At 35.8% G+C, this 26,655-nt stretch overlaps 1 protein-coding gene across 1 annotated transcript in view; it reads left to right on the forward strand.

Annotated features, from left to right (window-relative positions):
- Positions 1 to 26,655, forward strand: part of COG5 (component of oligomeric golgi complex 5) — a 317,777-nt gene that overhangs the window by 210,740 nt on the left and 80,382 nt on the right. Inside the window, exons 12-14 of the mRNA XM_049893477.1 lie at positions 11,146 to 11,350; positions 15,086 to 15,247; positions 16,749 to 16,848. Of these exons, the coding sequence (XP_049749434.1) occupies positions 11,146 to 11,350; positions 15,086 to 15,247; positions 16,749 to 16,848 (467 nt within the window). The remainder of the gene's footprint in view (positions 1 to 11,145; positions 11,351 to 15,085; positions 15,248 to 16,748; positions 16,849 to 26,655) is intronic.

Genomic DNA, 26,655 nt, shown 5'->3' on the forward strand with positions numbered 1-26,655 from the left:
TGATATTTTTTATGTAAAACTGATTTTGTTTTGCCTCATTCTTTTGAATTGTCAAGGACTAATATAGCAGAGAACATAGCAGTATTTGAAAAGTAGTTGTGTGGAAGACAATTGTATGACATTCACCATTTGACTTTTATATAACTAGTATTGATCTGAACGAAGCATGGTATGTCTTATCGTAACAGGCAGACTCCAAGATGGCCCCTAATTATCCCAACCTCCTGGCATTCACACCCTGTGTAATCTCTTACCCTTGATCTGTGGTCACCATCTGTCCATCAGTTTGTCGTACTGTGGTGGCTTGCGTGTTACTGTGATACTAGAAACTTGGCCATCAGTATTTGAAATACCAGCAGAGCCACCCTTAATGGACAGGTTTCAGTGGAGCTTCCAGACTAACACAGACAGAAAAAATTGGCCAGTGAAAACATTATGAATAGCAGCAGAACATTGTCTGATACAGTGCTGGAAGATGACCCCCTCAGGTAGGAAGGCACTCAAAATACAACTGGGGAAGAGCTGCCTCTTCAAAGTAGAGTCGACATTAATGACGTGGATGGCATCAAGCTTTTTGGACCCTCATTTGCTGATGTGGTACAACTCAAAATGAGAAGAAACAACTGCAAACATCCACTAAGAATCAGAACATGGAATGCACAAAGTATAATCCTAGGAAAATTATAAGTCATCAGAAATGAAATGGAATACAAAAAGATTGATATCCTGGCCATTCATGAGCTAAATGGACTGGTATCGGACATTTTGAAACAGATGATCATGTGGCCTACTACGCTGGGAATGACAGCTTGAAGAGGAATGGCGTTGCATTCGTCGTCAAAAAGAACATTTCAAGATGTTTCCTGAAGTGCATTGCTATTAGTGATAGGATAATATCCACACGCCTACAGGGAATACCAGTTAACACAAATGTTATTCAAATTTACATACCAGCACTAAGGCCAAAGATGAAGAAATTGAAGATTTTTACCAACTTTTGCAGTCTGAAGTTGATCAAACGTGCAATCAAGATGCATTGATAATTACTGTTGATCGGAACGTGAAAGTTGGAAATGAAGAAGGAACTGTAGTTAAAAAATATGACCTTGGTGATAGAAACAATGCCAGAGATTACATGATAGAATTTTGCAAGACCCATGACTTCTTCATTGCAATTACCTTTTTTTAAAACATAAACGGTGACTATACATGTGGACCTCACCAAATGGAATACGCATTGCCGTAACCCATTGCCGTCGAGTAGATTCCAACTCATAGTGACCCTATAGGCTAGAGTAGGACTCACCCACAGAGTTTCCAAGCAGTGCCTGGTGGATTCAAATTGCCAGCCTTTTGGTTAGCAGCCATAGCTTTTAACCACTACGCTACCAGGGTTTCCCGATGAAATACACAGGAATCAAATTGACTACATCTGTGGAAAGAGACAAAGGAAAAGCTCCATATCATCAGTCAGGACAAGGCCAGGGGCCAAATGTGGAACAGACCATCAGCTGCTCATATGCAAAGTTCAAGTTGAAGTGGAAGAAAATTAGAACAAGCCCACAGTAGCCAAAGTATGGCCTTAGTGATAAAAAAAAAAAAAAAAAAAAAAATTTTTTTTTTTTTTTTTAATGATATCCCACCTGAATTTAGAGACCATCTCAAGAATGGATTTGTGAAATTGAACACTAACGACTGAGGGCCAGATGAGTTGTGGAATGACATCAAGAGGGTCATACATGAAGAAAGCAAGAGGTCATTAAAAAGACAGGAAAGAAAGAAAATATCAAAATGGATGTCAGAAGAGACTCTGAAAGTTGCTGTTGAACATAGAGTAGCTGAAGCAGAAGGAACAAATGATGAAGTCAAAGAGCCAAAGAGAAGATTCCAAAGGGCGGCTTGAGAAGATAAAGTATTATAATGAAATGTACAAAAACCTGGAGATAGAAAACCAAAAGGGAAGAACATGCTCAGCGTTTCTCAAGCTAAAAGAACTGAAGAAAAAAGTCAAGCTTTGAGTTGCAATATTGAAGGATTCTGCAGGAAAAATATTAAATGACACAGGAAGCATCGAAAGAAGATGGAAGGAATACACTGCGTTACTGTACCAAAAAGAACTGGTTGCCGTTCAGCCATTTCATGAGGTAGTGTATGATCAAGAACTGGTGGTACTGAAGGAAGACATCTGAGGTACACTGAAGACACTGGTGAAAAACAAGGCTCCAGGAATTGACAGAATGCCAATTGAGATGTTTCAACAAATGGATGCACTGCTGGAAGTGCTCACTTTCTAAAGTGGTTGTACCATTTTTACATTCCTACACCAGCAGTGTGTAAGTGTTCCAGTCTCTCTATATCCTCTCCAACATTTATTATTTTGTGTTTTTTGAATTAATGCTAGCCTGGTTAAGGTGAGATGGTATCTCATGATATTTTTGATTAGCATTTCTCTAATGGCTAATAATCATAAGCATTTTCTCATGTATCAGTTAGCCACCTGAATCTCTTCTTTGATGAGGTACCTGTTCATATCCTTTGCCCATTTTTAAATTGGGTTATTTGTCTTTTTGTTATTGAGGTTTTGCAATATCTTGTAGATTTTAGAGATTAGACGCTGATCGGATTTTTCATAGCCAAATTTTTTTTCCCAGTCTGTAGGTTTTCTTTTTACTCTTTTGGTAAAGTCTTTGGATGAGCATAAGTGTTTGATTTTCAGGAGTTCACAGTTGTCTAGTTTCTCTTCTGGTGTTTGTGCATTGTTAGTAATGTTTTGTATTCTGTTTATGCCATGTATTGGAAACCCTGGTGGCATAGTGGTTAAGTGCTACAGCTGCTAACCAAAGGGTCAGCGGTTCGAATCCGCCAGGTGCTCCTGGGAAGCTTTATGGGGCAGTTCTACTCTATCCTATAGAGTCGCTATGAGTCGGAATTGACTTGATGGCACTGGGTTTGGTTTTTGGTTTTTATCATTGTCCCTATTTTTTCTTCCATGATATTTATCGTTTTAGATTTTATTTTTAGGCCTTCAATCCATTTTGACTTAGTTTTTATGCATGGTGTGAGGTATCGGTCTTGTTTCATTTTATTGCAGATGGATATCCAGTTATGCCAGCACCGTTTGTTAGAGAGACTGTCTTTTCCCTAATTAATGGACTTTGGCCTTTGACACACAATCTTTTTTTTTTTTTTTTTTGTGCTTTAAGTGAAAGTTTACAAATCAAGTCAGTCTCTCATACAAAAACTTATACACAGCTTGCCATTTACCCCCAGCTGCTCTTTGCCTAATGTGATAGCACACTCCTCCTTTCCACCCTGTATTCCCCGCTGACACACAGTCTTAACCATCACAGCAACCAACTTACAAAGGAGGAACCTAACCTAGCTATTAGGGCTTGCTATTTCAGGCCAACATGATCAAAGAGCATGGCAAGTTCTATTATAATGTATACAGTAGTCCCTACAGGGATAATCTGCTTCACGTCCTTTGCATTTGTTGTTTCTTCTGTCTAGATCACACTCTTTTCTCAGATATCCAAATGGGTCATACTCTCACTTCATTCAGAGAAAACCTGTGGCCACAGTTTGTAAAATAGCACCCTCTAGTCACTGTCTGTGGGGGCAGTGGTGGTTCAGTGGTAGAATTCTCGCTTTCCATGTGGGAGACCCAGGTTTGATTTCCAGCCAGTACACCCTCTCAGTCATCACTCATCTATCAGCAGAGGCTTACATGTTGCTATGATGCCGAACAGGTTTTAGTGGAACTTCCAGACTGAGATGGACTAGAGAGAAAGGTCTGGCAATCTCCTTCTGAAAATCAGCCAGTGAAAACCCTGTGGATTGCAACAGTCCAATTTGCAGCCAATCATGGGGATGGCGCAGGACCAGGCAGTGTTTCATATCATTATGCATGGGGTCACCATGAGTCAGGGGTCAACTTGACAGCAGTTAACAGCATCACTATATTCTCTCTTTGCTTTATTTTTCTTCAAAGCATTTAGCACTACCTGACATTTTGTTATGTACAGATTTGTTTATTATCCTTCTCCGTTGCTAGAGAATAAGCTCCGTGTGAATAGGAACTTTGCCTATTTTATTTACTACAGTATGTTTAGCATTTACAACAGTGCTTGGCATGTAGTAAAAAAAAGTGGTCAGTAAATATTTGTTGAATGTGTGAATATTAAATTCTTCCATGTCGATTGGGCACTGCTCAGTATTTGGGCATGCAAAAGTAGGGGAGAGTTCTGAAAAGTATTTCCCGTTCTTTGCCTGACCCCAGTCAGTGGCCTAGAGGTGAGATGTTTGATTCTTACATAGGAAGATGCAGGAGCAAAAGCATAGATGTAGGCTGAGGCTTAGGCATAGCTAGTCAACACTGAGAAGGAGGGAGTTAGACACAACAGAATAGTGGAGAGCTATGGGTGCTGAAGCTCTGGGACAAAGCAGACATTAGGGATGTTCTCCGGAACATTGAAGCAGGGTTCTAGGACTAGTGAGGCAATTTGGACTAGGCTATTAGAGTCTGGAAAAATGACTTAAGTTAATTCCAGACTTAGACATTTCTTCATTATGTCTTTATTTTGCTTGATTTTGGTAAAATATACGTAATGGAAATTTGCCGTTTTATCTTTTTTTTTACATTTTTATTGTGTTGAAAAATATGCAACAAAATGTAAGTGTACAATTCAGTGACATTAATTACATTCACAATGTTGTGCAACCACTACCACTATCCATTTTCAGAAGTTTTCCATCATCCCAAATAGACACTCGGTACCCATTCAGTAATAACTCCCCATTCCTCCTAACCCCAAGCCCTTGGAAATCACTACTAAATGTTTGTCCCTATTCATTTACCTGTTCTAAGTATTTCACGTAAGTGGGGTGTGATGACTAAGATTGTGTGTCAACTTGGCTGGTCCATGATTCTCAGTGTTTTTGCAGCTGTGTAATGTTATGATCACTTCCCTGTTGAAATTTGATATGTGATCACTCCCATGATGAAACCTGCTGAGTGGTACTGGCGGGGACAGGGCCTGTGGCGGCTCACTGCCCCCTCAGCCTTCCTCTCCCTGCTCTCCACCACTTACTTCCTGCTTGCCTTGCCAGGGTTTTTGGCTTGTTCTGGATCTAGTATCTGCCTCTTGTCTGACTTCTGTTTCTTGGGACTTGAGCTAGCAGCTTATCTGTCAATCTTGGGGTTCATCAATATTCACAGCCTAAGAGCAAGAGTCTGCTCTGCAATCTGCTGATCTTGGGTTCACCAGGCCCTGCAGCTATGTGAACCAGGAGAAACCGTGAAATCTTGCCTGCCGATCTTGGAATTTCCTTGAACTTCACAGCCTGTGAGTGAGAGGCCTGCCCTCCAACCTGCTGATCTTGGGTTCGCCAGCTTCTGCGGCTGCATGAATTGGAAGAAGCCTCTATCCAGATCCACGGGCTTGGGACATTCCAACCTCTAAAATAACGCGAGCTGTTTCCTTGATACAAGTCTCTGTGTATATTTATATGCTTTACTGGTTTTGCTTCTCTAGAGAACCCAGCCTTAGACATGGGGTCATAAAATATTTGTCCGACTGCATCTGGCTTATTTCTCTTAACATAATGTTTTCAAGGTTCAGCCATATAATAGCATGCGTTAGAACTTCATTTCTCTTTCTGGCTGAGTAATATTCCATTGTATGGATATACCAGATTTTGTTTATCCATTTGTCTGTTGATGGACATTTGGGTTGCTTCCACCTTTTGCTATTGGGAATAATGCTGCAGTGAACATTGATGTGCAAGTATCTGTTTGAGTCTCTGCTTTCAAGTCTTTTGATTTATAACTAGAAGTGGAATTGCTGGGTCATATGGTAATTCTGGAAATCCTGGTGGTGTAGTGGTTAAGAGCTATGGCTGCTAACCAAAAGGTCAGCAGTTTGAATCTAGCAGGTGCCCCTTGGAAACTCTATGGGGCAGTTCTGCCCTGTCCTGTAGGGTCGCAATGAGTTGGAACTGACTTGATGGCTGTTGGTTTTGTTTTTTAGTTTATTTGTTCATTTCGTTAGTCAATCCCTGCTGGTGGTCTAGGTATAGGAAATACAGAGATAAACAAGTCATGTAATATCCTTGCTCTTTTAACTACATTCTAAGGAGAAGGATAGTCAACACAAACTAATAAGTAATTTTTTAAGCATTATGAAGAAAATAATACAAGGTACTGGAATAGAGAAGATAAAAGAGAGAAAAGGAGCACAGACTTTATATCCTTTCATCTCTATGTGAATTAGCTCAAGGTTTGGAATGGATCTGAGCCTACAGATTTTTGAAGCTACAGAGGTTCCTATAAGGAATTGAGGAAAACAGAGATTGGGAGATAAAGTCAAGGACAGACGTTCTTTTTTTTTTTTTTTTTTTAATTAATTTTTATTGTGCTTTAAGTGAAAGTTTACAAATCAGGTCAGTCTCTCATACAAAAATTTACATACGCCTTGCTATACACTCCTAATTGCTCTCTCTAACGCGACAGTGCAGTACTTCCCTCCACTCTCTCTCCTCATGTCCATTCAGGTAGCTTCTGGCCCCCTCTGCCCTTTCATCTCCCCTCCAGACAGGAGGTGCCAACATAGTCTCATGTGTCCAGTTGATCCAAGAAGCTTGTTTTTCACCAGTATCATTTTCCATCCCCTATTCCAGTCCAATCCCTGACTGAAGAGTTGGCTTTGGGAATGGCTCCTGCCCTGGGCTGACAGAAGGTCTGTGGTCCATGGCCTCCGGGGTCCCTCCAGTCCCAGCCTGACCATTAAGTCTGGTCTTTTTATGAGAATTTGGGGTCTGCATCCCACTGCTCTCTGGCTCCCTCAGGGTTTCTCTGTTGAGTTCTCTGTCAGGGCGGTCATCAGTTGTGGCTGGGCACCATCTAGCTCTTCTGGTCTCAAGCTGATGTAGTCTTTGGTTTATGTGGTCCTTTCTGTCTCTTAGGCTTATAATTACTTTGTCTCTTTGGTGTTCTGCATTCTTCCTTGTTCCAGGTGGGTTGAGACCAATTGATGCATCTTAGATGGCCGCTTGCTAGTGTTTAAGACCCCAGACGCCACTCTCCAAAGTGGGATACAGAATGTTTGCTTAATAGATTTTATTATGCCAGTTGACTTAGTTGTCACCTGAAACCATGGTCCTCAAACCCCCACCTCTGCTACACTGGCCTTTGAAGTGTTCAGTTTATTAAGGAAACTTCTTTGTTTTTGGTTTAGTCCATTTGTGTTGACCTCTCCTGTATTGTGTATTGTCTTTCCTTTCACTTAAAATGAAACTTATCTACTATCTAATTTGTGAATACCCCTCTCCCTTCCTTCCTCCCTCCCTCCCCCCCTCATAACCATCAAAGAATATTTTCTTCTCTGCTTAAGCTGTTTCTCCAGTTCTTATAATAGTGGTCTTATACAATATTTGTCCTTTTGCAATTGGCTGATTTCACTCAGCATAATGTCTTCCAGATTTCTCCATGTTATGAAATGTTTCACGGATTCAACACTGTTCTTTATTGATGCATAGCATTCCATTGTGTGAATATACCATAGTTTATCCATTCATCTGTTGATGGGCCCCTTGGTTGCTTCCATTTTTTTGCTACTGTAAACAGTGCTACAATGAACATGGGTATGCATATATCTGTTCATGTAAACGCTCTTATTTCTCTAGGATATATTCCAAGGAGTGGAATTGCTGGATCGTATGGTAGTTCTATTTCTAGCTTTTTAAGGAAGCACCAAATCAATTTCCAAAGTGGTTGTACCATTTTACACTTCCACCAGCAGTATATAACTGCTCCAGTCTCTCCACAACCTCTCCAACATTTATTATTTTGCGTTTTTTGGATTAATGCCAGCCTTGTTGGAGGGAGAGGTAATCTCATTGTAGCTTTGATCTGCATTTCTCTAATGGCTAATGATTGTGAACATTTCCTCATGTATCTGTTAGCTACCTGAATGTCTTCTTTGGTGTTCTACTTCTGTTTGCGTTAGTTTAGGTAGGTTGTATGTTTCTAGGAATTGATCCACTTCTTCTAGGTTTTCAAATTTATTAGAATACAATTTTTCATAGTGATCTGATACGATTCTTTTAGTTTAGTTGGGTCTGTTGTGATATGGCCCATCCCATTTCTTATTCGGGTTATTTGTTTCCTTTCCTATAGTTCTTTAGTCAGTCTGGCCAATCCATCCCAGTGCCAATAGCTTAATTGTTTCCTTCTGGTGCCTGAGGGTGTCTTCTTGTTCCCTTTCTATTTGTTCAAGTTGTAGGGACAGTTCTTTAATTTTGGCCCTTTCTTCTTTTTGTATGTATGCATTTATTGGTATAAATTGACCTCCGAGCACTGTTTTCGCTGTGAAGGACAGGCATTCTTAATGAGAGATTTCTTCTTAGAGGTATTTATTGGCAAGAAAAATGTACATATATTCTAGATTATAAAATAATATTTTGTTAGTAATTAAAGTGGTTAGTATGAGCTTCATCCCCATATTAATGCCTGTATTGTAATCACTAGTGATGAGTACAAAAGAACAACACTTTGTGCAGTATCAAGAGACTTAAATTTCTAAAAGGGCTAATATGAATAATAGATTCACAAACAATTGAGAATTAATAACTTGTCATTTTATGTCTTTGAATGATGTTAGATTATTAAGATATTGTGATCTCGTTCAATAGATGTATGAATATTTATTGAATGAATGACTGATTATAATCAAGTTGTATGATTAGTGCAAACACCTTGTAACTACATATTTTAAAAGAGCAAAATAGAATTTATCTTCAAGAATTAAACATACAGTGCTTATTTATAAGCTTTAAATATATTTGACTTAAGTAGTTTATAATTAGTCACATTTACTGAAATAATATAGTCAAAGATTGACTATCTGAAACCCTCAACAATGATTTGTTCTATATAGAGAAGATTTCTAATAAACTGAGAATGCATTTCATTGAAAAACAAAACTTCATTCTGTCATTCAAGAAATGTCCATTTAATTTCTGTTATTCTGGGTACTGTGCTAAGTACCAAATATGGATTGAAGAAAACAGTCATTGTCCCTACGCTCATGGGAAATTACAATCAAGTAGGAGAAACATAACAAATTTACGCAAATATAGTTGAAAATTGTGGTAAATGCAAAGAAACCAAAGAGCCATAAGAGAATAATAAAAGGAATATTTAAATTGGGGAAGTTGAGGAACTGTGGACATGATTCATGATCATGTCATCTGTGAATAAAGACAATGTCATCTCTGCCTTTCTAATCTTAACATGTCTTTTTTTTTTTCTTGCCCATTGCACTGGTTGGAATCTCTGCTTCAGTGTTGAATAGAAGTGGTGACAGCAGACATCTTTGTCTTGTTTCTGATTTTCAGGGAAAAAAAATTAAGTATTTCACTGCCAAGTATAACATTAGCTGTAGGTTTTTCATAGATGCCTTTTATCAGGTTTGGGATGGTCCTTTCAATACCTAGTTAACTGAGAGTTTTTGTCAGAAAATGGATGTTGGATTTTGTCAAATGCCTCATCTGCATCTATTATAATGGTCACATGATTTTTCTTTTTAGTTTGTGAATATGATGAATTACACTGAGTTTTCAAATGTAAAACCAACCTTGAATTCCTGGGTTTAACCTCCTTAGTTATGATGTTTTATCTATCTTTTTTATTTTTTGGTTTAGCTAAATTTTGTTTAGAATTTTTACATCTATATTCATGAGGGATATGATCAATAGTTTTTCCTTTTTTTCCTGTAATATTTTTGGTTTTGGTATCAGGGTTATGCTGGCTTCATAGAATGAGTTGGGAATTATTCCCTCCTCTCCAATTTATTTGAAAAGTTTCTATAGAAATTGTATCATTTTTCCCTTAATTACTTGGTAGAATTCACCAGTGAAGCTGTCTGGGACTGCGGTTTTTCTATGTGGAAAGATCTTTAAAAAAGCAATTGTTTTAATAGATACAGATGGCTATTTAGTGTATCTATTTCTTCTTGAGTGAGCTTTGGTGATGTGTGTCTTTCAAGACATTTGTACATTTCATTGATGATATCAAATTTATTGGCATCAAGTTGTTCACGATGCCTTTATTATCCTTTTAATTTCTGCAGAATACATAGTGAGGTCACCTCTCTGATTCTTAATGTGGCTAATTTGTTCTTTTTTCCTCACCTGTCTGGCTAGTTTTGTCAATTTTATTTTCTCAAAGAACTAGTGTTTGGTTTCATTATTTCTCTATTGTTTTTATGTTTTCTGTTTATATCTGCTCAGATCTTTATTATTTGCTGTCTTCTGTTTACTTTGGGTTTCCTTTGTGCCTCTTTTTCTATGCGCTTAAGGTGGAAACTGAAGTCATTGATTCGAGACCTGTCTTCTTTTCTAATACAGGCATTTATGTAAATTTTCCCCAAGTATTCCTATGACGAATTGCCACAGATTTTGATATAATGTGCTTTCATTTTCATTCAGTTAAAAACTTTTGTAATTTCTCTTTTGGTTTCTTTTTTCACCCATGAGTTATTTAAAGCTGTGTTATTTAGTATCTAAATATTTAGTAATTTTTTTCAGATATCTTTCTGTTATTGACTTCTAATATAAGTCCAGTTTGGTTAGAGAACATGCTTTGTATGACTTGAAGCCTTTTACATTTATTCAGACTTGTTTTATGGCACCAAACATTGTACGTTTTGATAAATGCTCCATGTGCACTTGAAAAGAGTGTGTTATTCTGCTATGTTGGGATGGAATATTGCATAAATGTCGATTAAGTCAGTTGAATGTTAGTGTTGTTCAGGTCTTCTATATGCTGATTGTTTTCCTACCTGCTTGTTCTACCAATTACTGAGAGAGGGGATTGACATCTTAACTATAGTTGTTGATTTTTTTTTTTTTATGTTGATTGAGTTCTAAAATATATGGTCCACACATCAAATGTTGTCAGTAGTCTGGGAGAAAATTTTCTGCTACTGTTGTTATTATTTTAAAAGGCTTTCTTGGAACATGTCTTTGGTTTATCCTGAAGTATGGGCTATTTGCAACATCATCCCTGTATCAGAAGAAACATTTATTTACTATATTTTATTGTCTTATCATTTATTTAATCCTTGTTATTGTTTTACTTGACAGCTTCTATGTTTTTGAAGCAAGCATTTGAAGGAGAATACCCTAAATTATTGCGTCTTTATAATGATTTATGGAAGCGACTTCAACAATACGGTAAAAATATTCAAGGGAATTTTAATGCAAGTGGAACTACAGACCTCTATGTTGACCTACAACACTTGGAAGATGATAAACAAGATATATTCATACCAAAAAAGCCAGATTATGAGTATGTTTGTCTAATTGAACTTACGTTTTTTTGGCATGTTAAGAATTTTTATCTTTTATGTTTACTATGAGTTAGAAATTGGAAATATGTTCATCTACATTGTTGTAATGATTGTTATTTATTTGTATATCTGAAAAGGCTTTACAAGTCTTAACTGAAGAAGTCAAACATCACCCTTAGTTGAGCAACCTGGTTCCTGCCAGCATGTTAAAGTATAACACCACTTAGGGTGACTAGAAGCTAGGAGATGAACATATGTGGTTGTCTTTTAATTGATATTATGATATACCTGTAATCACATCAGATAGCATCATTATTGATGGGCCACTGGCATAAATGTGGTGTAAAATAAACTGGTATTTTCAGGGACTAAAGGAGAGACAAGTATCCTGCTGGAATAGATTCTCAATCCGTGTATTAGGAAAAAACTGAATATAAAGTAAAGAGAAGTGACGACTGCAAAACAAATAAGCAAAACTGAACATAGTGAAACTCACCCCTGAAGATCCTTTAGGTCATGCATAAAGTACGGCATCCAGGTTCAGGAGCCACATTGGAAACCAATATACCATCTTAGTAAGTCCAACCCAGCCAGTTGTTCCTACAAAATTGAAACACAGTATTCCTTGTTTATTTTTATTTGAGCACCAGATCATTTAGTTGACTTACACATCTATCTTTAAACACTAGTATCGTATTTATTGTACAGAGATTGATTCAAGTAGCAGCAGGTTGTTATGGCTTACCTTGTGAGAAAAAATGTTGAATAGATTCAAGTATGTTATTCAAATAATTGTTTTTTCTCTTTTAGTTTTTTTTCTAAATATGTGTAGTTGAGTTTGTGTCCACAGTAATAAGTTTTGACTGGCAAAATATAGGATTTCTCCAGATAAGTGGCATAAGAAATAGCGGGAAAGACATAATGAGACCAGATTATCTCCTTAGTTAGTCTTTCATGCTAAACTAGGGAGAATAGGTAAGGCCTAATGGAAGAAGGAGCCCTGGTTGTACAAACCATTAAGTGCTTGGCTACTAACCAAAAGATTGGTGATTCGAACCCACCCAGCGGCTTTGTGGGAGAAAGACCAGCAATCTGCTTCTGTAAAGATTAAAACCAAGAAAACCTAAGGGGCAGTTCTACTCTGTCACATCTGATCTCTATGAGATGGAGTCAACTTGATGGCACCAAATAATAACAACAGTGGAAAGAGGGGACAAGAGGACTGAAACCATATCTGTCAATCTACAAAGATTTAATGATATGTTAAGTTTTTAAAACAAGGATATGTAAGAATAGTGTGTACAGTATCATTCTAGTTCTAGCTTAGCTTTATTTTAAAGACATATGCCTGCATTGAAAAATGCTTGAAAAGATATATAACAAATGGCAACAGTGGTTTATCTCTGGGAGGTGGAAGTCTTAATTTGTATTTTTCTGCATTTATTTAGAATGATTGTATGCTATTTGTATAATTTAAAAATGCAGTAAATTCAGTGGAAAGGGGAAAGCAGGGTGAAAAAGGCCATTATATTTGACTAAAAGGTCATTGATTAATAGAACATCATTGTCACCATTTGGAAATTAAATTCAGTAAAGGCATTGGTGGGGAAAAGGAGGTAGGCCCCATATACTAAGAAGCCAAAAAATGAGGCAGGTGAGAAAAAACAAAAGCAAGGGATCCAAAATATTCATTTGAGAAGGAAGGCAGAGAAGAATACTTAAACTTGACCATGTTAACTGAGTCAAGGGAAAGCTTTTTGTTTGCTTTTGTGTTTTGAATCACAGGGGGAGAGTTGAGAGTGTTTGTAGGTAAAAAGATGCCAGTGAAAAGAAAAGGAGATAGGAGATGAAAGAAAGAAAAGAGAATAGAAGCAGGGGCACAAATAGCTAGCACTCGTACTGAAATTTAGATAGTGGCAATTGCTATGAAGAAAATGAACCAAGATAATTTAATAGAGCAGCTTATATAGGGTGGGCAGGGAAGGCCTGTACGAGGAGTTGACATTTGACCTGAGATCTGAATAAAGTGAAGGAGTCTACAGTGGGAAATTTTGGGGGGTAAAAGTCTTACAGGCAGAGAGAACAGCAAATGTAGAGGCACTGAAAAAAAAAATGGGGAGGTTCTAGAAACAGAAAGAAGCCAGTACAGCTGGAACACAGTGAATGAAGAAGAGAGAGGTATGAGACTGGTCAGAGAGGAAGGGAAATGTGAGATCATATAGGGCCTTATAGGTGAGGGGTATAGAGTTTATTCTAATGAAGTTGAATACCATTGGTTTTAAACAGAAGAGTGGTAAACATTTAAAAAATTAGCGCTCTGGCTTCTATGTGGACAGCTAAGGGGGTGGCCATGAAGGAGAGGAAAAGGAAATGGAATCTATTATGCTAGTCCAGACAAGAGATGATAATGACTTGAACTACTAGATAAGATGATAAGAATTGGGTTAGATTAATTCAAGATATATTTTGAAGGGCAAGCGAACAGAATGTGCTGATAGGTTAGATGTGGGAGAAAGAGAAGGAAGAGTCAAGGATTATGCCTTGACAAATTGGCAGAAGACTGTTGAGACTGGAAGACTGTTTTTTTTTTTTTTTTAAGAGCGGTGGTGATGAATTAAGGTTTTTCTTTTGAAACTATTAAATTGAAGATGTAAATAAAGTTGTTTAAAAGTCAGTGGGATATGAATCAGGAACTAGAAGTGTATATTTGAGAGCTATCACGTTATGGAGCCCTGGTAGCACAGTGGTTAAGAGCTCAGCAGTTAACCCGAAGGTCGACAGTTCAAATACACCAGCCACTCCTTGGAAACCCTATGGCACAGTCCTAGTCTGCCCTATAGGGTCTCTATGAGTTGGAATCAACTCAACAGCAGCAGGTTTGGTATAGACATTAGATAGTAATTGTCAATGGAAAAGTGTAAGATCCAATAGTTTGATAAGTGAGAATCAGTGGAAATTACTGACAGTAGGAAAGGGTAAAGAGGAAAGTGTTTAGTAGGCTGAGTTTAGTTTGTGAAGAATATTGTGAAAAAAGCTCAGAACTCCAATTCAAGTATTTACGTAATCGTAGAACTTTCACAAATACATACGTATTCCCAGGGCTATGGAGTCGATTCCGACTCATAGCGACCCTACAGGACAGAGTAGAACTGCCCCATAGAGTTTCCAAGGAGTGCCTGGTGGATTCGAACTGCCCACCCTTTGATTAGCAGCCGTAGCACTTAACCACTATGCCACCAGGGTTTCCACAAATACATACATACATATATAATTATACATGATAGTGAACTTTTTGGAAGATGGCAGTTGTGGGTAGAAAGGGAAGAATGTTGAGCTAGTAGCACAGTTCTCTGAAGACTTGCCTCTGTTGTGTATGCTTTGACATTCTATAAAGATAGGATTTGCTAAGTAAAGGCAAAGCCCCTATTACAATTAATTAGATTTTACTATATTTTTCTTTAAGTTTCAAATGACAGACTTGGTACATAATACATGACATTTATAGCTAGGACATATATTTAAATTGAAATATTTTTGTAGCCCTTAATAAGTGTTCCATTATGAAATTTATTTGCAAATATATTTATACATTTTAAAACATAGATACTTTTCTTTTTGTTAGAGTTAGCGTTTTATGTAGGAGGTAATTTTTTTAAAGGGTATTTACAACCTGATACAATAGCATTTAATTTTGTCTTATTTAAGTTTATTTTTTACAAATTTTGTTCCCATAGTCCAGAAAAGGCTTTGAAAGACTCACTGCAACCCTATGAAGCTGCTTATCTATCAAAATCCTTATCGCGACTCTTTGATCCTATCAACTTGGTTTTTCCTCCTGGTGGTCGTAACCCCCCTTCCTCTGATGAGCTTGACGGTATCATTAAAACAATAGCAAGGTATGTACTTTCTTATATAATAACGTGCCATAAAATGCCTGCCACAATTTTTAGTGAAGTACGGTAGCAGTGCTTTTTGATTCATCTCAAATTATTCAAGTGATTAGCCCTGCAATTAAATGAAGTTTTCCAGTGAATGAGTGCCCATGTAATAAGTACTTGAAATTCCAATTAATAAAACCATTTAAATACAGTCTAAAAATAGTTTATTATAATTATTCTGTATCTTGCCAAGGATACATAATAAACCTGACTTTTTAATACCCTAATAAATTCCTAATATTATGTAAACAAAGCATGTATAAAAATAATTTTACAAATTGAGAAACAAACATAGAGGTGAATATTTTTGAACCTAAAACCAGAGAGTGCTTCATGGCGAAAACAGGATTATAACCCTGGTTAGTCTACTCATGTTTGCTATTTTAAGTTTTCTAAGTGAAGGTGACAGCTCCTAAAACTAAAAATTGAAGGTATCCTAGCAGAGGTGCCACCTGAATGTTTTCAGACAATGTAACTGTACTGTTGTTTTTAGATGTTTACACTTAACAGTTATCCAGATTAATTTGCAGTTTTGACTATCTCAATTTCTGTGATAGCTAACAAGTTATTATAATAGTAGGGCTGTATACTTGTAGATGGACATTTTGTGAAGTAAAAATAGTAATTGGACAATATAGGACCAAGGTGTAGAACTGTCTAGATTCTTTAGACTACAAATTTGCAGATGTATTTCTCAGGCATGGAGAGTTCGAATAAAAAGCCACAGGTGTAATATACATAAGTGTATCTGCAACTACAAATGTATCTATAAAGTGTTCAAACTCTAGCAGAGCTGGTGGGTTCAAACTGTCAACCTTTCGGTTAGCAGCCGAGCACTTAACTGCTGCACTACCAGGACTCATCAGGCAGATCAGATGTCGCAGTTAATCCGGTGTTAAATTGAAAATAAGCATGATAAAGAAATACTTTTATTAGGAATCTAATATTTTTTTAATTTCAAATTATATTTAAAATCTACTCTATATAAAATAGCATGAGATGACAAAATTTGTACAGAAACCAAGTATCTCTATGCATCATACGTAATTTATATTTTTAGCCTATGTCCCTCCAATGTCATCATTTTCATTCAAGAGCTGTCATTTCCTTGCAGATGTCTGTGATATGCAGTGCCTCTAATTGCACTTATCAGTATTAGATAGAGTGCTACTTTAAAAATCTGTACACAATTTACTCTCTTAATCACAGCCTGAACCCACACATGGCATGCTTTCATTAATGAGAAACTGGTCATTAACAAAGCCATCTCAAAAGCACTTTTTCCTTATGCTGAATTTAGTACAAAAAAAATGAAACAATGCAACCAATTCTTGGAAGCAATCAGTGAAATCTATAAAAAAATTATCACATTGTTTATTGGGTTTAGGTTTAAATGTTGCTCTGCACTTGTTGATGAATGACATTGCTAATAATTAAAATCCATTTTTGTTTTCTTCAGTGAACTAAATATAGCTGCTGTTGATGTAAACCTTACTTTAGCTGTGTCAAAAAACGTGGCAAAGACTGTCCAGTTATATGGTGTAAAGTCTGAGCAGCTTGTAAGTGATTTCTTTTATCTGTAAACTTTCATGGTATTTGTTTAAAATTACTTATTGTACAATACTTGGCTAACTATAAATATTTTAATGGAGTAAATATTAGTTTACTGGCATTTCCACTCTAGTGAAAGTCTGAAATTATCTGATAGAATTTGAACCTAAAAAAAAAAATCTTTACATGTATTTATAAAAAATGACCCTCTGATCCACTGTTGATAAATTTTCAGAATGCAGGCAGGTTTTATAAAACTTTTTTTTTTTTAATGCACATGCCAATTTATGGGCTAATTATATATTTTTAAAATATAATTGTCTATGATTGATCAGAGTTTCTTCTCTAAGTTCCCCTTTCATGTGACCACTCTCCCCAGATATCATTCATGCACTGTTATCGAGTGTGAAATTGACTTGAGCTGTAAGAAAATGATTGGAGGAAGTAAAGCGCTTGGAGTTGTAATAGAAAAATGTTGCGTTGCTTTGCTTTCTAAATGTTGCAACTATAAAACTCTCATGTATGGAGATTTAACCCTAAAATTATTTTATTTGAAACAACTCTCTGCATGCGTATGTATTATATGCATGCAGATATATATATGCATAAAATATATATATATGCAAAAAATATATATATGTAAGTGAATCATAATCTTAATTCTATTTATCAGTGTTTTAAAGTCAAGCACCCATAATTTAACTGGTATATAGGTATGCTAACAGAAATCCCAGCAAAAGAAAATTAGACTTCAATATATTTTTAACTGTCATTGATTTACTTATTTTAGAGGATGTGCCAAAATCTGAATACCTCTGCTTTCTCTACAGGGTAGTGAAGTGCATTTTCAATTTAGCCTCTCTGCTCTCAGTTGAAGCAGCATAAGAAGTGAAATAGTCTAGTGTTGCCTACATCGAAGTAGTTTCATTTAGTTTTGGGATAATTTTTAGGATACCTTGGTAACAAATTGAACTGAATAAATTTGCATAAAAACAGTCCTCGGTGGTAACAGTTATTTTATGACGTTTCCTACTTGTAATTCCAATGGATGGTGGTATGTATCCATTCACTTATTCTTTCAGTTATGCCAAGTAATTTAGAAGCTTGCTTTTTTTTAATTTGGTCATTGAAAACTGGCCATACACTGTGGAAACTGTTTGTAAGTAGAGGATTATTTTTTCTCTCAAAATTTATTTACAGATACTTTATTATAATGTTTATATGATTTATTATGAATTATAATTTACAGATAATTTATTATAATTGCTTTAAAAATATGGCTTATTGCTATAAATAAAATTCAGTATTATATTCAATACAGTTAATGTAATTACTGAAAATGCCAGGAAAAAGTCCTTATGAAATGATCCTTCCTAATGGCAACACTATTAGAAAGAGCTTCCATATGTATAACAAGTATTTTGTTTTTATTCAGGGGGCAGAAGGTAAGTGGTAATGCTGACATGTGACTTCAATTAAGGTATAATGGCAGAAGGCTTTGACAAAATTAAAATACATCAATAAGCTTTTTTTTTTTCCAAGCTCTTAATAGTAGTTCTTAATAGATAATGACAGTATCAGTAATTTTTATTTTTTTCTAAAGCATTTGTGTATTTCCCATATAATACGTACTGTATGTAGTAATACATGTGTATTATCATTTTAATGATTATTGTTTCAAAAATTATACCTTATCCTTTAATGTTTTTGTTGTTAATTGTCACCAAGTCAGCTCTCACTCATGGTCATCCTATGTGTCATAGAAGGAAACACAGAATAAAACGTTGCGCAGTCCTCCTGTGCCATCTCCATGATCTTTGATGTGTTTGAGCCCCGTGTTGAGCCTGTTGCATCAGTCTATTTTATTGAGGGTTTTCCCTCATTTTTGCTGACACTCTATTTTACCAAACAAGATGTCGTTTTCTAGCAACTGATTACTGGATGGTCTTTCCTGATGATGTGTCCAAAGTAAGCAAGATAAAGTCCTGCCATTTTTGCTTCTAAGGAGCATTCTGGTTGTATTTCTTCTAAGACTAATTTATTTGCTCTTCAGGCAGTCCATGGTATATTCAGTGTTTTTCACCAACACCACGATTCAAATGCACCAGTTCTTTTTCCGTTTTCTTTTTTCATTCAACAAATATTTGATTGAATTGATACTGTTAATAAAATAGTCTGTGGCCCTAACTTGGAGCCCTGGTGGTGCAGTGGTTAAGAGCTCGACTGCTAACCAGAAGTTCGGCAGTTCGAATTCACCAGCCACTCCTTGGAAACCCTATGGGGCAGTTCTCTGCTGCCCTGTAGGGTTGCTATGAGTTGGAATCAACTCCATGGGAACGGGTTTGGCCCTGACTTACTTAGGCCTACATCTATTTATACAATGCTGAAGGTTAGTAGAAAGTTATTTATATAAACAATTATTTAGGTTTTTGTAATTGAATTTTTTCTTTTTTATTCAAAAATAATTTTATTTTTCAACTTTTGTTTCAGCGTATAAAGAAAGCCTAAGCATTAAAGACTACAAAGAACATCAATCACATGCTTTATTTTTTAATGTTATTGATTAGTGATTTAATTAACATTTTAGTATTAGTGTTTATGTCTTCGTTAATAAAGCTGTTTCTGCCACTCTTCTATGTTTTTAAAATTTGGCATGTTTTCTTTGTTCATTGCATATTTCTTTCCTTTTAGAATAGTTTCACTGAAACCATTTAGAAGAAAATAGCTAAATATCAAGTCTTTAGTGAAATCAGCTTTGAAAGTAGAATACCTACTCCATCTGTAAATGGAAACGACTTGAGATCTGGTATAGCAAAAGCTATGCATGGAAAATTTTTAATAGATGAAAAAATTTAAGCCTCAAGTTTGACAAGTGACAGAAATCAGATCATTAGTGGAATGTAATAGTTCGAGCAGTGATATAAAAGAAAGTTGGAGTTTTAAAGACAAGATGCTTTGTAAAAGGGTGACTTGAAATTATAAAACCTGAAATGTGGAATGAGCAGCTTTCTAGAATCCTAAGTTTATTACCCTAAAGGTTAGTTATAGTAGTTTCTTGGTTATCAGACCATTTTTAGTATACTTAACTGCAGATTAATTTCACATCAGGAAAAAGGCTCATACAAAGAATTTTTGAATTGATATGCTCTGTGGGCATCCTTATGTCATCTCCATTCACTGTGTACATTTGGATAGAATCCTCACATGATTTGGAAAACTATGTATTACTTATTTTCAACCTTATTATTTTAATGTTCTTTTGGGTATAGTATGGTATAAAATATATAAGTTATATACATATATATAATACCCACCAAAAACCAAACCCACTGCCGTCGAGTCGATTCCGACTCATAGCGACCCTATAGGACAGAGTAGAACTGCCCCATAGAGTTTCCAAGGAGCGCCTGGCAGATTTGAACTGCCAACCTCTTGGTTAGCAGCCGTAGCTCTTAACCACTATGCCACCAGGGTTTCCATATATAATACATATATACTTGAATAAATATGAAATTGCTTTTATTATTACACATGCATTATTTTTTTCTAAGACTTCTCTGTTATTAATCATCAAAGGTATATGCCATATAAACCCAAACATCTAAAGGGACAAAATCTATCTTCTGAACCTTAAGTGAATCAGAATCCGTTTTTAAGGATAGGATTGGGCCACAAAAATAACTGTTATTAAGCACCAATAGTAAGTCAGGGATCATGGCAAGCCATTTGTGTGTATTAGCTCATTTATTTCACAACAACCTATAAAATAGAAGTATTAATATCAAAAATTGCAATCTGTGAAAATTAAGGCTGAGCAAGGTTAAGCAGCATGCCCAGTATAGGCTGCTAAAAGTAGAATTCCAGCCAGCAAGCGCTGAAACTAGCATCCAAATCCAAGCTTGTCTCTAGACCAAGCTTAAATATGCTCTTCTTTTTGACCTGTATCTTACACTCAAACACAGCATCTTTTTTGTTTAAGAAAAGTGGAAAGGTACTCTAAATATTGTTTTGTGATTTGCTTATTCACTACTACATAATATAGAGATCTACATTTACTATTTTAATAAATGTATAATATATTTCATTTAAGTACCATAGTTTATTTAACCTATACGACCTTAATGGATGGTTAGATGATTTAATAGTTTAATTTAGAACCAACAAGGGTTTAGCATTGAATTCTCACATGTAAGTTCTAAGCATTTGAGTTTACTTCCTCTAATATGTGTTTAATATCGTGTATGTCTTGTGAATAGCAGCTTCCTAGGTGTGCTTTCGTGGAAATGATGCTTGATGATTTTTAGAGTTTTTTTCATTTAAAAATTCTTATCACTTAGTATCTTGACAGCAATTATGAATTTGCAATTAATTTAGTAAGTAGAATTTTGTTCTAAATATATATATATATGAATTGACTCGATGGCACTGTTTTTTTTTTATACTTGAAAGTATATATATCATAATAGTTCATGATTGAATATAACAAATTGATTCTCTAGCAGTGGTGTATTGGTTATAAGTTATGTGTAGTTCTGAAATGTGGCCTTTAAAAGAAAAGATTACTAATCCTTGCTATGGCAAGTTTGAATCAATGCTTCCATTGTCCTCTGTATGTTAAAAGGAAATGAAAATATTAATCCTTAAGGGAACTGTTGTGGTACTTTTGTATTACCTTTATAGGTTCATAGACACTTTTGTGATATAAAAATCATAGACAAATAAGTATTCCTTTTACAAGGTGAATTATTACAGCATTTTCCAACAGTAACTATTATTTGATGCTTTAGGGAATGGCATCTAGAATCTTAGTGTAAATGTCAAATGTTACAAACTGTGAGAAAGTAGATTGGCATTTAATTAGATTGCTGACCATTGGAAACATTAATAATAGGAATGACATTTAAGAGGAGGTTTCAACTTCAGTGCAGGTCAGTAGCTGTGTATGAGGTCAGCAATTTTAGATGACACTAGGGTTTGTTTTTTTTTTAAGCTTTGTAAATATCCACTTTATTCTTCGTATAATTTCATAAGTAATTTGGAGGCTTGACATTCCTATAATTGAGGAAAACCTACATGTGTGATATTTAAATGGTAATACATAGATGCCTATGAACACAATTTTTTTAATATATAAAAGGATTATTTAAGAATTATTTAATAGAGATTTAAATGTCATCTACATGAATATCACTCATGTAATATCACATGTTAATAACCTACGTTATTAACATTCAAATAAATAAAAAACAATATGGAATCATTTGGAAGAATTTTTATATAATGTGCAGACAGTTGAAATGTGTCAGTGGAATCTCATGGACCAAATGCGCTTTAACTGTAATATGAATACACCTGTCCCTTTGGATTACCTATTCTCTTAATTTTGTGGATAGCCTTCTACACCTCCATACCCCAATTCTTGTGTTGGTCGCTTACCCTAGCTTTCTGACTTGCTTGTAAGAGCTTGATTTTCTGGGGGTACATAGTACACTTCTGGGCAGCTAACTTGATTTTCTGGGGGTACATAGTACACTTCTGGGCAGCTAACTTGATTTTCTGGGGGTACACAGTACACTTCTGGGCAGCTAACTCTTATTCAACTTGCTACTATGAGGTTGTGCAGATTTAACAGTATTTTCTGAAACATACCTAAATGATGACAAATGGAAAGCTTTCCCCCTATGATAGGAATCAAGAAAATCCGCTTTCTTCTTCTCTTTTTAGTATTCTTCAGTAACTTAAGGTTGCAATCCTTAATCTAGGAGGTTTGTGAATGGGTTTAAGGGGATCTATGAACTCCAGAGGAGCCCTGGTGGCACAGCAGTTCAGCTCTCAGCTGCTAACTGAACCTGTTGCCATCAAGTCAATTCCAACTCATAGTGACCCCATAGGACAGAGTAGAACTGCCCCATAGGGTTTCCAACACTGTAAATCTTTACAGAAGCAAACTGCTACATCTTTCTTCCATGAGGTGGCTGGTGGGTTCAAACTGCCAACCTTTTGGTTGGCAGCTGAGCACTTTAACCACTGTGCCACCACAGACTCATAGTATTAAGAGTTGGCAAGAATGTAGAGCAAAAGGATCTGTCATACATTGTTTGTGAGGGTGTAAAATACTTTGGAAAGTAGTTCGGGATTATGTATTAAAGTTGAAGGTATGCATCCCTCTGATCCAGCAGTTCCTTCTATGTATAGACCTAAAGGAGACCTTGCATATATACACCCTTAAGACGCATATATAGCAGCATTATTTGTAATAGACCCGAACTATAAACAATCTGTATGCCCATTATCAGTAGAATGGTAGATGAATATTCTTAGATAATCAATGGACTACTCTACAGCACTGAAAAATGAGCAACCTGTAGCTTACATCTCACAAACATAATGTTGAGATTCTAATAATGGAAATATATTACAAATGAAATAATAATAATATAATATATCCTGAATAATTATAGAACGAAGTCACCTTGGAGGAGGAAAGAGGAGATGTGATTGAGTTTGGACCTCAGGGAGAGTTTTTGGAGTGCTAGCAATGTTTAATTTTTTTAATATGGTTGTGGTTACAAGAGTTTTTGATTTGTGGTAGGTAATTCCTTATCTGTACTTTGAAGCTGCATATACTTTTCTATCTTGGTTTTATATTTCAATTAAAATTTATTTTAATTGTATAGGGATGTGGTGCATCGGTGTATCCTAGCTTTATAAGATGACAATCATTCAGTCCAGGACTTGAGGGGAAGTAGAGGCTTCTATAAATCTCTGAATATATCTAGTAATTGTCTAAGATTTAATAAACCGACCCAGAAACTGGACACAGATCAGGAATTCAAATGTGGAAATGCCTTTTTTGCTTCCTCAATTCATCAAACAGGCACCTTTTCTCCAGTTAAAATATCCAGCACCTTCCTAAAATAAACCTACCAAAACTAAACATAATCTGCTACAAGTTTTCGAAGTTTGGAGAAAATAAAGCTGAGGGTGTATGTATGTGAGAGAGATTTCTTTCTTTTCTTGGGTGTAGACTTCTTATTTTCACTTTTGTTAATGCAAAACATATGTAAGCACTATCTTCACTAAGAGCCCAATTTAGTTAGGAAATCACATTCCTCACTATAATAACTCTGATAGTCTTCAAAGACTGACAGTAATGACAAGGAATATTGAGTTCTGGGGGATTCAAGTCTCCTGCCTTTTCTCTCTCTTGCATCCACAGAAAATGTATCTTCAAGAAAATATTAATAGTTTGGGAGCTCGATTACAAATTAGTGAGGGAAATACATTGTGGCATGGTAAGGATTTGTATGAGTTGATTTGGAAAAATCTCTGTGAAAGTAGTACATTCAGTAGTCCTACCTCAGAATATCTTGGAAGAAGATGCAAGGATCCTCTAGTTCTAAGATCCTCTAGTTCTAAGGACTGTGCTTCTTCAAGCTTGCTTTTATACCTGGATTTCTGAATATTGACTGACTAAAAGCTCTTATCCAGAATTCCTTGTGACCCAATCTAATACCCTTTAAACTGCAAAGTTAATCCTACATCATGCTGGGCCTTGCAGGCTATAGTAAAGAGTTTATTTGGCCTTCACTCTGAGTGAGAGGGAAGCCATTTAATAGTTGAACTTAGAAGGGGAAAATCTAATTCAAAAGGAAGGATTGGAATGCAAGATGCAATGGGTAAGGAAAAAAAAAATGATAAAAATTGGTAAATCTGAGCCTTAATTGCATGAAAGAAGAAATGGTAGTGACTAATTTGGGACATACAAACAAGGCTGAACTGAAATACAGGGCCCCATTAATATGTGAGTTGAGCCACATAAACCAGAGACTCCATCAGCCTGAGACCAGAAGAACTAGATGGTGCCTGGCTACCACCAGTGACTGCCCTGATAGGGAACACAACAGAGTCCCTGATGGAGTAGGAGAAAAGTGGGGTGCAAAACTCGAATTCTAGTAAAAAGACCAGGCTTAATGGTCTGACTGAGACTGGAGGAACCCCAGAAGACATGGCCCCCAGATTCTCTGTTAGCCCAAAACTAAAACCATTCCCAAAGCTAACTCTTCAGACAAAGATTAGATTGAACGATAAGACATAAAATGATACTAGTGAGGAGTGTGCTTCTTAGATCAAGTAGACACATGAGACTATGTGGGCAGCTCCTGTCTGGAGGCAAGATGAGAAGGCAGAGGGGGACAGGAGCTGGTTGAATGGACATGGGAAATACAGGGTGGAGAGGAGGGGTGTGCTGTCACATTATAGGGACAGCAACTAGGGTCACATAAAAATGTGTGTGTAAGTTTGTGTATGAGAAACTGGAATTGTAAACTTGCTCTTAAAGCACAATTAAAAAAAAAGATTTAAGTTGAGAAAAGGGTGATGAATCTTAAAATGTTATAAAATGCTTGGAATATTCAGAACTATAAAGCCATAGATTACTTTGACTTAAGTCAAATTAACAATTTAATTTTTACTACCAAAAGAATAGAAATAGAATATATAAATTCTAAATAAATTGATGGAAAAGGGGGTAAAAAAGAAAGTCCAATAAAGGGAGAAAAGAAGAATAAAAAGAAGCCCCCCGCACCCCCCAAAATCATGATATATAGAAAGTGCATAGTGATATACTAAAATAATTCCAAATATATAACTGATGGTAAAAAAAATAAACAGAGTGAACTGGCTGGTGACATTTCTCAATTTGGATAGTCAAATATAAGGACATAAAAATGATGAAAGTAAAGGAATGGAGAAAAAAGTATTTAAAGTAATTGTTAATTAGAAGAAAGCTGATATAACTGTATTAACCTCAGACAAAATATACTTTAAGGCAGAAGGCATTATTAGGGATTAAAAGGGTCACATAACAAGAAAAGGAACAATTTACTGGAAGACATTAGAATTATGGTATACCTAATAACACAGGCTCAAACTAATAAAGCAAAAATGGATAGAATTATATAGAGAAATTGATAAATCCACTATCAAAATGGGAGATCGTCATGGCGAAGGGGATAAATCAGGCTACCTTGGAATGATCCTCCTTGGAACTAACTCCTTGAGACTCCTTCTCAGACAATTATAGTCATTTATGGCAGACACAAACGTAGAATGACAAACTGCTGCCCCAGGCGAATAAGAGTGTATATCTTCACACACACACAAAAGTCTGGTTTGAGTATAAGTATGTTTTAATTCATGTTATTCTTGGAAGCATTGTAGTTGAGTATGCATTTCACATTGTTCTGTTCTCTAAATCTATGAAATTCTAGTACAGACTTTTTTCTCATTTATTCTCTGTATACTTGCAAAGAAATCCATAGAAGAATTATGAACAAATCCACCTAAAGAAGGAGTTATCCTGCAATTTTGACATATCCTTAGCAGTATAGAAATCATAGATAAATAGAGCACTACTGGTATTTCCATAATATCTGGAAAGTAACTTACCCTTCTATAATTCATAACTAATCCATAATATATTTTCTTGTTCTTTTTACACCTTCTTCTGGGTCACCAACTTTATAACTCCCCCAAAGTAATTTGCATTAGATTTTCTTAATAAAAAGCTTAAGGCCATCATCTTGCTATACCCTTGAATTGTTGGGGTTTTCAGCTCTAGCCCTCAGCAGTGATGAATAGGGAGGTCTTGGTCATTTCATCCACGAATTAATAATTATGTAAAAACATTCTTCATGTTAGCTATATAGGCCATCATTGTTTCAGAATTCAGCCTCGTTATTTGTTTCTCATTCACTGAATTCACATGCTGTTCTTAGTGAGCAGATGTACATAGTTAGAATTATTAAAAAATA

The sequence above is a fragment of the Elephas maximus genome, chromosome 8, assembly GCF_024166365.1.
Source record: "Elephas maximus indicus isolate mEleMax1 chromosome 8, mEleMax1 primary haplotype, whole genome shotgun sequence".
NCBI lineage: Eukaryota > Metazoa > Chordata > Mammalia > Proboscidea > Elephantidae > Elephas > Elephas maximus.